The sequence below is a fragment of the Mustela nivalis genome, assembly GCF_964662115.1.
Source record: "Mustela nivalis genome assembly, chromosome: 6".
Classification (NCBI taxonomy): domain Eukaryota; kingdom Metazoa; phylum Chordata; class Mammalia; order Carnivora; family Mustelidae; genus Mustela; species Mustela nivalis.
The window spans coordinates 87,794,883-87,813,833 of NC_139025.1; the positions used below are offsets into that span (position 1 = coordinate 87,794,883).

General features: G+C 37.0%; 1 protein-coding gene across 1 annotated transcript in view; it reads right to left on the reverse strand.

The window, feature by feature from the left end:
• FAM98B (family with sequence similarity 98 member B) overlaps nt 1-18,951 on the reverse strand; it is a 37,519-nt gene that overhangs the window by 18,279 nt on the left and 289 nt on the right. Inside the window, exons 2-5 of the mRNA XM_082735614.1 lie at nt 11,692-11,837; nt 10,452-10,586; nt 3,530-3,708; nt 117-197 (exon numbers count right to left, since the gene is read on the reverse strand). Of these exons, the coding sequence (XP_082591740.1) occupies nt 117-197; nt 3,530-3,708; nt 10,452-10,586; nt 11,692-11,837 (541 nt within the window). The remainder of the gene's footprint in view (nt 1-116; nt 198-3,529; nt 3,709-10,451; nt 10,587-11,691; nt 11,838-18,951) is intronic.

Consider the following 18,951-nt stretch of genomic DNA (forward strand, 5'->3'; position numbering starts at 1 on the left):
TTACTCTAGGATATCAATTCTCCAAAATAATAAACACATGCTACCTACTGTAAAATTAGGTGTCCAATAATAAAATTAAGCCATGTTCACTACTCTAATAAAGGGAGGGAATTTACCGCTTGTTGCAGATTTAAGTCAATTTTCAGCAGTGGTTTTCCCACATGATTTTTCTGGACTTTTGAGAGTATATCTTTCACCTAAAAGTAAATATAGAAGATAGTGAAAATGTATATCTCCAATTTAAAACAATCTTATTCCTTCTTAAAATGTTGTTTTGAATGCCAAAAAATAAGTGAAATGTTAAAGTGAAGTAAATGAAATTCGCCTTCACATACCAAGAAAGAATATCACAATGCAGATTATCTTTTTCAAAGATGCATTAATTATATTAATTCAAACCACAGCACAGTTCTCTTCCAGAGTAAGAAATAATATACACAGATGAATAGAGAAGCAGTTGCTGAAAGGTTATACTATGAGAATCTGTATGGTCTTATGTGAAATAATTTTCAGAACTTCTTCTTGAAATGGCACATTCTTATGCACACTCTTACACATGGTACAATTCTAAGCATTCTGGTTTCACAGTTCAGCAAGACAACCTAGGAGAGCAATCCCTCCAAATTATAGTGACCACATATACACTTGGTTACTTTTACAAAGAAACACTTTTATTTTAGTGAACGAAACATCAGACATTTGTTTTTACTATAGCAAATCAACCATCCCATAATAATAATTTATCCCTAAGAAAATGACTGAAAAATAAAGCCTAAGTTGGGCTCATGCTCCTATCTTAAGTAACTTTATCTAAAGAAACAATTTCAAAACCAAATGGTCTATCTTCGGTTTCTTAGTTATAAGGTAACTAGGGAAAATAATCAAGAGATTTTTGAGGAATATGAAGCTTATTTAATATTAGGAGCACTCTTCAGAAAATGAGTTAAAAACTTTGAACACAAAATTAGTTCAGAAACGTGATAATGGCAAGTGACTGTAAATGGGCATAAGGTTTTTTGAGGGTGATGGAAATGTTCTAAAATTCTATTCAGATGACGGTTGTGCCTCTAAATACACTAACCATAACTTAAAAATACTAAAATTGACCTACTTTAAATGAGTAAATTTGATATGTAAACTGTATCTTCAGAAAGCTATTTTTTTAAAAATTAGCTTAGAAACTAGAACTTCTGCAAATGAGGAGCTTCAAAGCTTAAGCTTTCTTAGCCTCACAGCAAATATGCCTGTACAATGGTCCAATTCTTACATATCATTAAGAATTATATTTTTTAAGATTTTATTTATTTATTTATTTATTTATTTGATTGACAAGGGGGAGAGAGAGACAGTGAGAGAGGGAACACAAGCAGGGGGACTGGGAGAGGGAGAAGCAGACTTCCCGCTGAGCAAGGAACCTGATGTGGGGCTCGATCCCAGGATCCTGGGATCATGACCTAAGCCAAAGGCAGATGCTTAATGACTGAGTCAGCCAGGCACCCCAAGAATTATTTTCTTAAGATAGTCAATTTCTGTAGATTTCCCAAATATTGTATATAACTCCAACTTTAATCATTCCATGTATTACTAAAAGTATGATTTGTAACTCCTCACTCATGTAGGATTCTGAATGCATACTTACAACGTCTTACACATAATCACATTCAGCTCCACTCTCAGGATTTCAACACCAGACAACAGTTTTAGTAAGTTTCAGAATTAAACCCAAATAGAGAGGGAGTTAAGAGCACAGACTCCAGAACCTGCCTATGTTCAAACCTCAGGTCTACCACTACTGCTCAGAAACACACTTGTCCCATTTATTAAATCTTTCCTCATATGGCTATTGCAGAGAATAATAGTAACTACTACCTCATTATCTATAATGTGAGAAATAAGTGAGTTATTATATATAAACATTTAGAACAGTAAATGCTGTAAGTCTGTCATTATATTACTATAATTACATTAGATTCACCTCTGAGCAGCTTCAAGTTAGAAAATAATAATTTTCTTTCCTGATGGTGACAAAGAGTATTCTGGACACATCACATGTATAATAAGGAAATTTTTGCTTTTGACAGGAACCGAATGGAGAAAAAAGTCTTTTCAAGTAAATATTTGGCCACAATGGCCAAGTAACAACTACCTTAAAATAAACCTGCCAGCATCTGAACACAGGTATTATCGCCTACTTCAAGTAGGGAAACAAAAGGTTTGGGGTATTTTTAATACTAACGGAGACCCATAAAAGGGAAAAGCCTCTTTGGGATCAACATGTAGAGGTATGGGAAGATTAGAAAGAGCCTAGAAATTTGTCTCAATCTGAAATTATCCTAGACATTTTAGCCAATTCTGTATCATTCTTAATCCAGATAAAAGAGAAAATAAACATTGAAGAGTAACTTGTTAATTCCAAAACAATGTTTTTGAGTGATTCACAGTGTTATTCTTTGGTCTGCAGTTTTCACAAAAAGAAAAAAATGTTTTTAAAATGGGGTTTTCATCTTAATGATACCAAAATTATCTTACGTTCAATGAAAACAAATCTATTTTTTCAGTTCAAAAATTATCAAAGCAAAGCTATTTTATTCACGGATTTGGTATAACAGTGTGTCTAAAACTGGAGTTTACCTAGTACCTATTGTTGAGAGTGCAAGTGTTCTTTTCCTTTAAAATAAATCCTATATTATTCCCCTAGAGGACTCCTAGAAACTAGGCTGGAATTTGGTGTGCAAGAGTAGCATTCTCTCTAATATGTGGCTCAACAGGGAAGAAGGGCAGGTAGTTTAATAACTGAAAAGAAATTTTCAAAAAGTTTAAGGTATACAGTTTGTGGTTGTTTTTAACTATATCAGGTAACTCATTCACTCATTCTCTATAAAACAAACACTTACTAAACACCTATCCACCAGAAACTGCTTGCTCACTGCGAAAGACAACCATGTTACAATTCTGCATCAGTATTTTTTTAAATGTAGTTTGCCTTTGACTTTGGAGGATTACTCTACTTCTTTCATTATACTACAACACAACTTTATTTAGGAAAGGGATCCTTTAACTTGCAAAGTGATTTCTAGCACAGAAAACTCTGGAAAGGCCTAAGGGCCCTCACTCATTAAGATCTGATTCCTGGGGCACCTGGGTGGCTCAGTGAGTTAAAGCCTCTGCCTTCCGCTCAGGTCATGATCTCGGGGTCCTGGGATCGAGCCCCACATAGGGCTCTCTGCTCAGCAGGGAGCCCGTTTCCTCCTCTCTCCCTCTCTCTGCCTGCCTCTCTGCCTACTTGCGATCTCTGTCAAATACATAAAATCTTTAAAAAAAAAAAAAAATCCTGATTCCTGAATATTAGCTATAGGTAAATTAAATCACATGCATATTAATTCAAAACCCAATATTTGGTTTACAGGAACATACACTTCTCCAGAAATAGAATGTATCTTAAAGGAAATATTTTCATTTTTAATTCAACATTTACACGTTAGCATTTAATTCCATTTTTGGGAAATGAAAAATAAAACAAATACAGTACCTTTGATTCCACTTGGTTTAGCATAAGCGGAATGTCAGAAGTTGCTGACTTGGGTACACCAAGAGTATCACAGATAGCTTGAACTTCCTGATAAATTTCACTGTTTTTATCTAACTGAGAATTTTTATGTTTCTTGTTCTGCAGTATCTGTAAAGCTTGAAGCTCTGTACTTAAAAATACTGTAATGAAAAAAGGGAAAAACATAATGTTAAAATATACAAGAACCACTTAAAAATCCCGTTTCTAGGTATATATACAAAAGAACTGAAATCAACATCTCAAAGAGATTTACACTGCCATGTCCTCTGCAGTACTGTTCACAATTGCCAAGAGAAGGAAAGAACCTAAGTACCCTTCAGTAGATGAATAAAGAAAATGTAGTATAATACACAAAATGGAATATTCAGCCTTAAAAAAAGGAAATCCAGCCACTTGTGAACACATGGATGAACCTGGAGGACAGTACATGAAGTGAAATAAGCCAAACACAGAAGGACAAATATAATGTGATATCACTTTTATCAGGAACCTAACACAGTCCAACTCATAAAGCAGAGAATAGAATGGTGGTTGCCAGGGGCTGGGGCAGGAAGGAAACTGGAAGTTATCAAACAAATTTTTACGAAACAGGTGATCTGTTTTAATAAGGTTTTAAACTCAGAGGGACCATGGCACAGTAGTCATAAGCAAAGTTTGATACATTTTGGTCAGTGATCTCAGGGACTTGAGGTCAAGCCCCGAGTAAGACTCCCTGCTTAGCAGGGAGTCTGCTTCTCCCCCTCCTCCCTTTGCCCCTCTTTCTGCATTCCCTTTCTCTCTCTCTGAAAATAAATTAAATCTTTAAAAAATATTTGCTAAGGGGTAGATCATTACGTTAAGTGTTCTTATCACAAAAACAAATATAAAGAGGGCAGGAGGAAACTTTTTAAAAAAGAGATCATGCCTACTGCAGAATTGAAAGTCAAGTAGGAGAGACCCACCAGTAAATCAATAATGTAAGAATGTAGAATGGGTAAAACTAAAAATATGCTCTCTCATATGCACAGAGTGCTCAACTCAGGGGAGAATGCACAGCTTTAACTGATCTATAAGCTGACAGAGCAATCTGAATAACGACTGGCCTTCAGCATAGACCACCCCAGGCTGTTCATAAGTTCCTTTACCATCATTTCATTTACTCCTTTCAATAGCCATATAGAAGAAAATTACTCAATACTCTTATACATGGTTACAGTTTTGTTTTAAATTAACTTTCACTGTAGTAGTCAAAATACCTGATTGGTTTTTGTTTAAAATTATATACACACTACAAACACACTCCACAACCCCAGCTGAGAACTATCTGAGAAAACTAAAGTACAGACATACCTGATTTAATTGCATTTCACTTCACAGACAATTCCATTTTTTACAGATTGGAAGGTCTGTGGCAAGCCTGTGTTGAACAAGTCTATCAGTGCCATTTTCCCAACATTTGCTCACATCCTGTCTGCGTGTCACATTTTGGTAATTCTTGAAGGGGATAAAAGAGCTATTCCAGGGAACACACAAATAAGAAAGTGAAACAGCCTTACTGCAGATATGGAGAAAGTCTGAGTGGTCTGAGTAAAAGACCAGACCAGCCACATCATTCCTTAAACCAATCTAATCCAGGGCAAGGCTCTACCTCTCTTCAATTCTATGAAAGCTGACAAAGGTGAGGAATCTGCAGAAGAAAAATTTGAAGCTAGCAGAGGTTGGTTCATGAGGTTTAAGAAGCTGTCTCCACAGCATGAAAGTACAAGGTGAAGCAACAAGTGTGATACAGAAGTTGTAGCAAGTTATCCAGAAGAGCCAGCTAAGTAATGAAGGTGGCTATACTGAACAACAGATTTCCAGTGCAGATTAAACAGCCTAATTACTATTGGAAGATGAGGCCATCCAAGACTTCTTAGAGAGACAAACCAATGCCTAGCTTCCAAGCTTTAAAGGGCAGGCTGACCTCTTGTTAGGGGCTAATGCAGGTGGGGACTTCAAGTTGAAGCTAATGTTCATTCACCATTGTAAAAATCCTGGGGCCCTTAAAAATTCTGCTACACTACATCTACTCTGCATGTGCTCTGTAAATGGAACAACAAAGCGTGGGTGACAGCATGATTTATTGACTATTTTAAACCCACTGCTGAGACCCACTACTCAGAAAAAAAGATTCCTTTCAAAACAGAACTGCTCATTGACAACGCACCCAAGGGCTCTCACGGAACTCTACAATGAGATTAATGTTGCTTTCGTGCCTGCCAACACAATAGCCATTCTGCAGCCCATGGATCAAGGAGTAATTTTTATTTTCAAGTCTTATTATCTGAGAAATATAATCCCTAAGACTATCACTGCCATAGATCATGAATCCTCTGGTGGATCTGGGCAAAGTCAATTGAAATCCCTCTGAAGAGAATTCACCATTCTAATGCCATTAAGAACATCCATGATTCATGGGTAGAGATCAAAATACTAACAGAATTTGGAAGAAGCTGACTCCAACCCTTGTGGATGCCTTCGAGGGGTCTAAGACTTCAGTAGAGGAAGTAACTGCAGATGTGGTGGGAATAGCAAGAGAACTAGAAGTAGAGCTGAAGATGTGACCAAATTGCTACAGTCTCATGCCAAACTCAACAGATGAGGAGTTGCTTTTTATGGATAAGAAAATGGTTTGAGATGGAACCTACTCATTGTGAAATATTGTGAAGACTGTTGAAATGACAACAAAGGATTTATAATATTCCATCAACTTAGTTGATAAAGCAGCAATAGGGTTTGGGGGGATAAACTGCAGTTTTGAAAGAAGTGCTCCTGTAGGTGAAATGCTATCAAACAGCATCACATGCTACAGAGAAACTGTTTATAAGAGTTGAATGATGTGGCAAACTTCACTGCTGTCTTATTTTAAACAACTGCCACAGCCAACTAACCTATAGCAACCACCACCCTGAACAGCCAGCAGCTATTAGGACAGAGGCAGGGCCCTCTACCAGCAAAAGATTACAACCTACTAAAAACTCAATGACCAGGGCACCTGGGTGGCTCAGTGGGTTGGGGCTCTGCCTTTGGCTCAGGTCATGATCTCAGGGTCCTGGGATCGAGCCCCGCATCAGGCTCTCTGCTCAGCCCCTCTCTCTGCCTGCCTGTGACCTCTTCGTCAAATAAATAAATAAAATCTTTAAAAATGATAAAAAATAAAAATGAAAGCTCAATGACACCTAGTATTTTTTAGCAATAAGGCATTTTTAATTAAGCTGTGTACATTTTTTAGACATAATGCTATTATTACACACTTAATAAACTATAGTATATTGAAAATATGACTTTTATGCATTAGAAAACCAAAAAATTCATTTGACTTGCTTCACTGTGATACTCACTTTATTGTAGTAGTCTGGAAATCAACTCACAGTATTCTCTGAGATACGCCTGTGGAGGTGCCAGGGTCCCACCCTCAAAGATTCTGAACCAGCAGATCTGAAGCAGGAATTGAGCTACTATATGCTAATGAGACCTAAGGTAATTCTCATGTGCAGGCAGGATTGAGAGTCACTGACTTAAAGACTTTTCCACAAAGTTTACATGTGACAGTCAAAAGAGCCCACAAAAAGTTAAGACCAGTATGTATCAAGCCGTGTTTATGAGGATTATGCCAAAGTCCTTCTGATTTCAAAACTTCATTTAAACAGATCACCAAAAATCTGTATTTTGGACAGAACCTAAGCCAGTCTGCCTTTGTTCTGGGAAACATGTTCCACGTAATTCTACAAACAAAAAAGAGTTCAGTCTAATATTTAAAGTGCTAATCCATTCAGACGGCAAACAATATAATAAAAAGTCTTCTTCCCACCCCAGACCTTCTGATTTCCCCTCCCTAGAGGCAATCAATATTAATTTCCTGGGTATCTTTTTAGGCATATGTGTATGTATATGGAGAATGCACATCTACCATCTACACACTTTTCTTTTATACAAATAAGAGCATACTGCACATTTCTGTATTTTTTTTTAATTTACCAATACAGAAATCAGTCCATATCAGTACATTTGATATATTTTCATTCTAATGGCTATATAATGGTATCACTGGAAGGATATACCGTTTCTTTTTTTTTTTCTTTTCTTTCTTTTTTTTTTTTTTTAATTTGACACAGAGAGAGAGAGAGAGATCACAAGTAGGCAGAGAGGCAGGCGGGGGGGCGGGGGGGGAGAGCAGGCTCTCCACCAAGCAGAGAGCCCAACTCGGGACTCGATCCCAAGACCCCAAGATCACAACCTGAGCTGAAGGCAGAGGCCCAACCCACTGAGCCACCCAGTCACCCAGGATATGCCATTTTCTATTTAACTACATGAAAAATGCCATAATAAACATCATTTTTATATATCTTTGTACACTTAGGGAAATAGGAATGTATTCCTAGTCACGGAATTTCCAAGTCAAAAGGTAGGTGAAAAAAAAAAAGGTAGGTGAATTTTAAAGTGATACTGAGAATTTGTCCTTCTAAAAGGTTATACAGTTATTCTCCCACATTTTCATGCCTATCATATAAGAGAATGCTTATTCCCACCTAATACGATGACTTTTTTTTTGGTATTTACTCGCCTATTAGGTGAAAAATGGTATCCTGCCATTTTACTTTTGTAACTCCTTAACTCTGAGAAATACTGTTTCATCTTTTCATGTTCAGAAGCAATTTTTTTTTTTAAGATTTTATTTATGTACTTGACAGAGAGAGAAATCAGAAGTAGGCAGAGCAGCAAGCCGGGTGGGGGGAGCAGGCTCCCTGCTGAGCAGAGAGCCCCATGAGGGGCTCAATCTCAGGACCCTGAGATCATGACCCAAGCCAAAGGCAGACGCTTAACCCACTGAGCCACCCAGGCACCCCTCAGAAGCAATTTTTAAAAAACTTTTTTCTGTAGAGTGCCAGTTCATGTCTTTTGTAATTTACATATTTTTCCACTGAGTTTTTATCTTTTTCTTCTTGATTTATAAAAGCTCTTCACATAGTAAGGACCTTTTTATCTTTTACATGTTGCAAACACACCAAAGAAAAATATGAAGAGGCTTATTAGTCAGTATGTTCTAAAGACAGTCGAACTCAAGATGGAAGAGATGGTGGTAAGACTGTGAACTGGTATATCTCTGAGGCAAAATATGACAATATAAGTAAAAGTAACAAAAATATGAATGAGCAAATTAAAAAATACAAACAAATTAAAAACAGAAAAGAATCTAAATGCCATTATGTAAAAATGTTATGCCCATAGCATAGAATGTTATGTAGCCAATTTATTTTTTCCAAAAAAAATTTTAAGTGATGAAAAAATGCTCATAACACATTAAATGAAAAGAAGAAAGAGAAGGAACTGTATCTATGATAAACTCCAATCTTATTTAAATGTATGTGTGTAAAGGAAAAGAGCTGGAAAAGAAAATATACCAAGAAGTTATTAATGATTCTCTCTGGGGAGTGAGATTATCAATGACTTTTTTTCCTTACAATTCTTTCTACTTTTTAAGATTTCTAGGATGATTATATAATTTTTAACATATAAAATTTCCATTCTATTTTCAAGCACATAACAGCATCAAATACATTCACACTGTTGTGCAACCATCACCACCATCCAACTCCAGAACATTTTTATCTTCCAACAAATACTATACCCATTTAACACTAATTCCCTGTTTTGCCCCACCTTGCAGGCATGCATTTTCATAATCAGAAAAAGCTATATCAATTTCTCTTCCATCTCCTCTTCACTTTTACTTGTACCATAAATCTGTATTGCTATTATTGCTCAGATTTTTAGCAGATAATGCAAAAAGGGAAACACAATTGAGTACACAGTTCTCACTGACTGAAAGAGCATAAAAGTTCCTCTAGGCCATTGTTTCTTAGCTTCCTTTCTGTCCCAATATATCTAAGGGTTACTGTACAACCTACAATTATTAACAATGGTTCATTAAATCAGTGACTCATACTAAATGGAAGATGGGGAAACAGTGCAAGAGATGGGGCAGAGGGCACATAATTTTTATCCCCCCAACACACACAAGGTAATTCAAATGTCGACACTACTATCAGTACCACTCAACATTTATGATTTCTGCACCAATGAAACAAACATTACTAACACTAGAGCCTATTAGGAATATACCACATGGATCACTTTATAAATGGTGAAACCCAAAATAATAGAAATCTTCAGTAATAGGGATGCTAGAAAAATTCTTTCAAATGGCCACTGTGTAACTTTCAAAACAACATTAAATTCAACTTAATTAAAAAAAAAAATTTTAAGGACCCCAATAGAAATAGACATATTATTTATGGAAACTATCTGCATGTAGGGTAATCAATACTCCAAACTCACCCCTGAAAAAATTACACCACACTCACTAGAATTCATATGTCCAGAGAACACAATTTTTTAAGAAACAGATACAACTCTCGTGCCTAGAGCAGTTTCTAGTACAGTAATTGGTGATCAATAAGTATTTTTGAACTGTCATTGAATATCTATCACTACAAACAACATGAAATAATCTACTTAGCTGCCTAGTTTCAGAGAGTTTTAAGAATAAATAGGATTCTAAATGACCAACTTTAATCATTTAGTCATGCATGCTCAGAGATGAATTACATGAAAGAAAAATAACTAAAATAATGTATAAATCACAAACAGGGCATTCTATATTGGCCAAATCAATCGTAAGTAGTTGAAATCTTTGCACTTTAGAATTTATACCACATTTATATAAGTATCTCTAAGTCAGCTTCAGATTAAAACCTTTCTAACAAAATTTCTAAAGCTTCACTAATGAAATTTCATAAATACTGAAAATAACAAAAACCACAAAAAACAAATGAATTTAAATGTTCAAAGAAAGGTAACTTACATAAAAGCTTCAAACAGTCATCCTTCTTTTTTAAACGGTCCTTAATATCTCCTGATATGAGTACAGAATATGGGCAAGCCATTTCTTTTAAAAACCCACTTATCTCAAGCTGGAAGCTTTCTATATCATCTCTCCCTTTAAAGAAGAAAAATCATAAAACACTTAATAAATATTTACAATCTAATCTGACACTGTAAAATCTACCTCCAAATGATTTCAATTTTACATTCAATTATAAATTTTCAACTTTAAATTAAATCCTTACACATGTGACCCCAATGCTCAGGTAATCAAACAACTTCAACAGAAAGTAACACTTAAATTTAAGAACTTAAGTATCTAATCATGAGATATATACTTTTGTACTTCAATCCCTGATGAGTATTTTCCAACAAACTTTCCACAAAAGCAGATAAACTGGGAATATTTTATGTCAGTAACTGAAATATTAAAAACATTACTATGGCTAAAATTATTAATTGGCTTCAGAGCAAATGATCTATTTCTACTGTATTTCTACAGACTCAGATAACAAATGCAATCATCTAATTAAGCCTCATTGCTTATCTTTCTTTCACAATCTAATTATGTAGAAATTTGTGCCACATGTTTTAAATTCAGCTAATTTTACTTTGCTACTTTGAATTCTATTGGATGTGGCAAGAAAAGAAAATTTTAAAGTAAAGATAGCTTCAGAAGGGAAGACTATTTTGTACCCCATCAAATGCTCAATCATAAAAAATTTTTCATTTTAGTTCTCTCATTGAAATTCTACAAATTGAACATCCACAAGGACTCCATTTACCAAGACAGTAAATGAATTAAACTTTTTTGAGGTAGCACAGTTTTTTTATGGTATTCTTATGTAAATTCATGTCCTGAGTTACAGGCTTGCTAATGCAACTCAAATTACTTTAATGAAACAAAAACAAAACCTTAATTTAAAATAAGCACTATTCAAAAAGTAAACTGTGTAAATAATCAAATTCAGACTCTACTTTTTCTAAAGAATACTAAGGTTAAGACTGTAAACAGTTATTGTTTATAATCTTATATAAATTTAAGAGCCAACTTTGAATTAATATATAATTTAATTTAAGTATATTTAATATTATATACTGTAGTCCTTCATAATATTAATGCTTTTTCTTTGTAGAGGAACCACAGGCAAAACTATAAATCATAAGCTATCATTTCACTCTACTATTATACAAAAGTAAATAAAACACAATGACAATACCAGCTGAAGTGATACTTTCTTCCAAGTTGCACAATGATTTTATTTGAGCGCCTAACCAAACACAGAGCTCTGAAAATTCAGGTGAAGACAGTCCACCCTCTGCTGCCTTGGTAAGGGCTTGCTCTTCTAACAGTGGTCCCTTATACCTAGAAAGGAAGACATAAAAGGTTTAAAAAACAAAAAAACTTGATAGTAATCTATACCAAGGCCTGCTCCCTATTTTTGTAAATAAAGTTTTAGCAGAACATCGCCAATAAAGATATCCATTCACAGACTGTCTCTGGCTGCTTTCACAATGCAACTCCAGAGTTGTTAATATGGTCAGCAAAGCCTGTGATTTTTATTATTGGGTCTGTTATAGACATAGTTTGCCATTTTCTGCCCTATTTAACTGACATTTGGCTTTTTTCCCTTTATTTTATCATTCCTTAGTAAAATTATCAACCAATTTTAACATAAATATTACAACTAACTCAAAGTCAAATAGAACAGAATCTAATAACCATATACTACTAACAAAAACTAGAAAAAAGAAAATTTAGTGAAAAAAGAATACATGCAAATTTTAAATTAAAAAATTAAAGCTGAGGGGCACCTGAGTGGCTCAGTCAGTTAAGTATCTGCCTTAGGCTCAGGTCATGATCCCAGAGTCCTGGGATCAAGTACAGCATCAGGTTCCTCATTCAGCAGGGAGCCTGCTTCTCCCTCTGCCTGCTGCTCCCCCTGCTTGTGTGCGCTCTCTCTCTGACAAATAAAATCTTACAAAAAAAAAAATTCCTTTCCATGTGATGAAACTACCTACTCAATATACTGATAAACATTTCTTTCATTTTGCTTTCAACTCAGCAATTTGTTGTCTCTCTGTTTTGACTTCATTTTATTTAATTTAGCTTTATAATTATGTAAAACATTTACATTGTTACAAAGTATAATTTACAAAACAAGGTACATTCAAATTAAGCTTTCAATCTTTTTTTTTCTTTAATTTTTTAATGTTTTTTATAAGTAGCTTGCAATCATAATGTTGTTCCCTCTACTCTGTTCTCCCCCACCCCCATAGGTAACTATATTTATTAGTTTGGGGTTGTCATTCTGTTTTTAAATATAAACATATACATACTTCTTTTTTTAGGTAAAGGTAGTCTACTATACACTCTTCTATTCCTTGCTTTAAACAATACACACACATACATTTACATATACAGCCAATCCCTGAACAACAGAGGGGTGAGGGGTATCAATCCCCATGTAGTTGCCAATCTGCATATAACTTTTGACTCCTGAAACACTTACCTACTACTACCCTACAGCTGACTGGAACTTTACTGATTACATAAACAGCCCATTAACACATACTTTGTATACGTGCTATATACTTCTTTTGTATAACAGCCAATTAACACATACTTTGTATACATACTATATACTTTCTTTGTACGGTAAAGAAAACCATCCATAGTTTCACAGTGTACGTAGCTTACTGAAAAAGGTCCACATACAAATGGACCACATGGTTCAAATTCATATTGTCAACTATACTAGAAAACAGCAGAGACACTACTCAATTACTTTTTTAAAATTTTTATTTATTTGACAGAGAGAGAGAGAGATCACAAGCAGGCAGAGCAGCAGGCAGAGAGAAAGGGGGAGGCAGACTCCCTGCTAAGCAGAGAGTCAGATGCAGATGCAGGGCTCGATCCCAGGACCCTGAGATCATGACCTGAGCTGAAGGCAGAGGCTTAAACCACTGAGCCACCCGGGTGCCTCACTACTCAATTATTTTATAGGTGTACAGTACTCCAATGTCTGGAGTATTTGGGTTATTTGCAGTGTTTTGCTCTTCCAAAAAAACTGGCAACTTTTTGGCAGGTTATACCTGGGATAGATTTCTAGAGGTAAGACTGATGGGTCAAAAGGTAAATGAATATGTAGCTTTGCTAGATATTATTAAATACTCCTCTACGGTGATTGTACCATCAGGTGTAAGAGTACCCATTCCTCCGTAACTCACCAAAGTTGCCAAACATTTAGATTTTTGACCATCTGGTATCTCAGTAGAGTTTTAATTTACATTTCTCTTATAAGCAAGGCCATACATCTTTTCATATATTTAAAGACCATTTGCATTTCTTTTTCTCTGAATTCTCTGGTCATAGCTCATGAAGGGTGAGTATTTTCAAATCCTCATTTGGCAGGTAAGAAATTAAGGCTTAATGAGGTTAAGATACCTGCCTTAAGTAGCAGGCTAGGCACAGTAACAGGCATGCACAAATAGAGATACAGCCATAGATACTGATAATTATATTTATTTGTAATTCACTTGGTATTCAGAGCAATGCTGTGAAGTCGGCATGATCTTAATGCTGTAGGATCAGAAGATAATAGCTAGGTGATGACACTAGGATTTAAATCTAGAGTTGAACCCAAACACTCCATATGAACTCAAACTTCTGTCTATGCTAATAAGGAAAGTTAATGAAATAACTTGGCCAGTTGACACAGCCAAGTAGAGAGCTGGGACTAGATCACTGTCTCTGCTCCTACAGGCAAGACTGGTTCTTCTATACATTATCTTTCCTCCATATCTCACAGTGCCTCTTACTGAGATTTAATAGTAAACATCTTCTTTCCCCCTACTTACTTTCATCTCTACAGTAAATAAATAATCATAAACTCTTGAATAAATTTAATGAATTCTTATCATTGGTGAGGTTATTTTTAACTTAAATGCCGATTATAAAATTCAATAAAATTTTTCAAATCACCAAAAAATACTGAATTTAGAAGGGGGAAAACCCCTACAAATCTTAAGGCCTCAAGCTCACCAAATCAGGTAAAAATAAAAAGAAGAAAAAATGCATTTAACAAAACCAAACATCTAATAATAATCACAATTATATGGTAACTAACACCAAAAACTGATTTTACACTAGGCCAGTGTTGTGTGCTTTATGTATATCACCTCACTTAACTGCCATATCTAATAAGATAGGGATTATGTTCTTAGTTCATTCAAGGTATTTTTATTTAAGTAGGAAAGTGCTACTCTTATTCCAAACACTGGGGACACCTCCCCTAGGCCTAGACTCCCAGAGCCACCTATTTGGGAAATAGAGTTGCTTCGAGCTCTGGTGATCCAATCTTCAATCCATTAGGGCCACTGGCAAACCCCCACAAAGACACAGGCGATGACTAATTTACTTTCTCTTTTCCATTTCCATCAGCCAACATATAAAATAGGAGACCCCTTCCTTCCCTCTGTCATTTGTATGCACTACTAGCTTGTCTCTGATCCAGCTCTCCACTTACTGACCCAAACTCTTCCACTGCGTTTCATCTACAAACAACTGTTCAAGATTGATAGTCAGAAAGATTATCCCTACCACCTCTAGCTTTGGTGATTTTACTTTCTGAAAGTTCTTAAAAGACAGATGGTAGGGTTTTTGCCCTCTTTGCTTCCCAAAACAATATCCATATTATTGGTCCCACACCATCTTATAAATACCTCCTTCTCTCTTTAGGCGCAGGCCAGTCAGACTTGCCATTCTCCCTTTTGTGGTTTTCACCTATTAATCGCTTGGACACTCCCCAAAATTCCTTGTGCTGTTTTTCTCTCCAATCCCATTTCTGCTATTTGCCTGTATGCATACCCTATGCAATATCCTGAGCTCTCAATTCCTGGAATTCATCTTTTCAGACCTTTGCCATGAGATGTCAATGAGGCACCCCTTAGACCTTGCCATCACCGGAAAAACTACTCCACCCCCGAAATCACTAAATCAAACCGGTCACTCCCTGACCACAACCTACTATTCTTTTAGCTTGCTCTTTTGACCACTCACCTTCATCTCTCCTTGGATCTCATTTCTACCTCCATTCCACTGGTCACTCCATATTCTCTGTATTTCCTACCTCTCTGCTATCTTCATTTTCTTCCCTTTCCAAATTAGATTCCAAGGTGTATCACTGCATTTTGGGTCTCAATACTTACTGAAGAAATGAATCCCTGATACCGTCATCCCCTTCAGCTCCTTTTTTTTTTTTAAGATTTATTTATTTATTTATTTGACAGAGAGATCACAAGTAGACAGAGAGGCAGGCAGAGAGAGAGAGAAGCACGCTCCCTGCTGAGCAGAGAGCCCGACATGGGACTCGATCCCAGGACCCCGAGATATGACCTGAGCCGAAGGCAGCGGCTTAACCCACTGAGCCACCCAGGCGCCCCCCCTTCAGCTCTTATATCCAATCAATCACTAAGTTCTACAGTGCGCACTTTTTTCCATATCCACCTCCGCTGAGCAGTCATCACTTCTTGCCCTGACTACTAAATTCTCCACCTCTACCTTATTGAAGTAACTTTTAAAACGAGATATCTGATCTCTCCCTTTTTTATTTAAAATCCTTCAAACACACCCCACTGCTGTTAAAACAAAGAACAAAATCCACAACACAGCCTAAAAATTGCTTCGTGCCTTCATCCTCCCCTAACTTTTCAATCAGATCTTCCACTATGTTGGCCATTGCTCTCTGCTCTCCAGGTGCATGGGCCTCCTTCCAGTTATTCTAATACAGCAAGTTCCTTTCCACTTCAAGAGCTTTCATCTTTTGTTCCCAATTTAAGAACACCCTTGTCCTCTTTTCCTATGAATCTCACCTAGTTTACTCCTGTCCGCCTCCTGTCATGTCATGTCACCCTGCTCTTTTCCTTTAAAGAGCTTATTAAGGTTTATAGTATTTGTGTGATCACATCCGTTTTTCTGTAAGCTCCACGGGGACAGAGATCAATTCTATTCTGAAGTTTTCAACATACAGTTGTGTTCAATAAGTAACTGAAATAAACTTCCTTCCATAATGCTGATTCGAAACTAAGATGTGAAGATTTTTAAAATATGCATGCCGTACTGTACCCCTTAAGATCGTGATCCAGTCAATATCGTACAGAACAGACTGGAACCTTTTATTTCACAAGCTCCATACATGATTCTGATGCACAACCAGGGCTGAGATCCCCTCCTCAAAATCATAGATGGTCAGAACTAAAAAAAGACTTCGGAAATCATGTGCTTTAGTCTCCTCCTCTCAGATGAGGAAATAAAGTTATCTGCACCCAGTTTTCACGTGTATCACTAAACTCTTCTTTCACATACATTTTCCCTTTTAACTCCTCCCTTTAATTTCCAATTTTACCTTATAAACTAAAGAACTTTCACTAACAGGCTAAATGTCCAGTCACAACAGAAAATGCATTATTCACAAACTAAATGGGTATTTTACAATAGTGCTCAAATACAACACATATTGTAAGTAAATACCACTTTCCACATTTCATTATCATTGTAAGAAAAATCAACTTCAAAATTTTGTCCTCAGCTATTTCAGGAAAAATCAATTCTAAAGTATGCAAACTGGGGGCACCTGGGTGGCTCAGTGGGTTAAGCCGCTGCCTTCGGCTCAGGTCATGATCTCAGGGTTCTGGGATCGAGTCCCGCATCGGGCTCTCTGCTCAGCAGGGAGCCTGCTTCCCTCTCTCTCTCTCTGCCTGCCTCTCCGACTACTTGTGATTTCTCTCTGTCAAATAAATAAATAAAATCTTAAAAAAATAAATAAATAAATAAATAAAGTATGCAAACTGTTTTAATTTCCATATAGAATGATCTGAAACTAATTTTCCTTGGTAAAAGTCAAGATTATAGCAAAGTTCATTTTTCAAAATGCCTACAAAAGAAACAAATTCGGGGAACTTGGGTGGCATAGCTGGTTAAGCATCTGACTCTTGGTTTTGACTCAGGTCCTGATCTAGGGGTCATGAGATTGAGCCCCTCATGAGGATCTGTGCTCAGAGTATTGTCAGGGTATTCTGCCTCCCTCTCCCTCTGCTTCTCCACCCAGCCCCCTCTAAAATAAATAAATAAATAAATCGAATGAAATAAGAGAAAAAAAGCACTGACTTTCTCTTTGTCATAAACTACTTACAGAATCATACTATTTTTATCTGGAGGCCCTGGAATCTGAAACTATTTGGGGTCTACTCACTTCTAGTAAGTATTTTAACTTGTTTTGCTTACCTGCTTAAGCAAGTCAGGTGAAAATTTCCAAGAGATTTTACAGAATAAAAATGCCCCTTAAGTGATCACTGGTTCAGTTCTTTCAGTTGACAAACATTTATCCTGGACCTATCTACTAAATGCAAGGCTTTGTTACATCACAAAGTAGATAATCCTGGGGTCTACAAGAAGCAACTGATAGAAGAGGCAAGTGGAGTTTTAGAAAAAAATAAAGGGGGGTGGGGTGGGGTTTTCAAACTTCACTACAGAACCGTAAAGTGCAAAGGCAAGCCTTCCCCACTCAAGAAATTCCAGCATTTGGCAAGGCAAACTATTGTGCAGATGGCTCCAAACTCTTTAAGTAAGGTGTATTTTTTGATCCTAAACTATCTGTCTCTATGCACTCTCTTCTTTGAACTTCTCTTCATTTACCCATTTATTCAACCGCTCTTTATTCTCCCAGACCACACTCGAGGAGGTTGCTGGAACAAGACAGATAAAGGCACCTGATTTCCTGGAGTGTGGGGGATGGGGGGGGGGGGTGGCAGTACCAGAGAGGCTAAATAAACACACAGCACAAGATAGTTTGGGATGACAACAGAGAAAGGGAAACTACTTTGCAGGCACTGATCCCAGTGCTTCGAAGTATTTAACATCATTCCAGGAGTTCTCACGGCACTTAGCATTCTGAATTGCAAATTCCGGTAGACTCTTTGTAGCCCTCAACAACTATGGGAGCTACTGGTAATCTGCAAACTGTCTCTTTCCTCTGCCTAGCACATAAATATGCATTAATTAATGCCTATTAATGCCACAGTAATATGCAATTAACGAACGGATGAAACGGTTGAATGAATGGACCCACAATTAATTTGGACACTTGCTCTGGTCAAGGAAGTAAGAGGTTCGCTCCCCAGCCCTAATTAAGCCACAGGTTGTACCTGGCCGGAGACAACAGCCCCCAGCCACAGTCGGGATTCCAGCACCCCACAGCCCCAGGCGGGACAACTACGTCAACACAAATAGCACCCGTGGGGCAGGGACACGCTCCTCAGACCGGCTGGTGCCAGCCCTGCTGCTCCACGCCAACGCCGCAGCTCGCGGCTCCGGAGTTTCGAGGCCAGGAGTTTGGAAGAGGGGGCCACGCGCCCCAGCTCTCCGGCCCTGCTCCACCCCCCAAACGGATTTCCCTCCCGCCTCCCTCTTAACTCCGTCG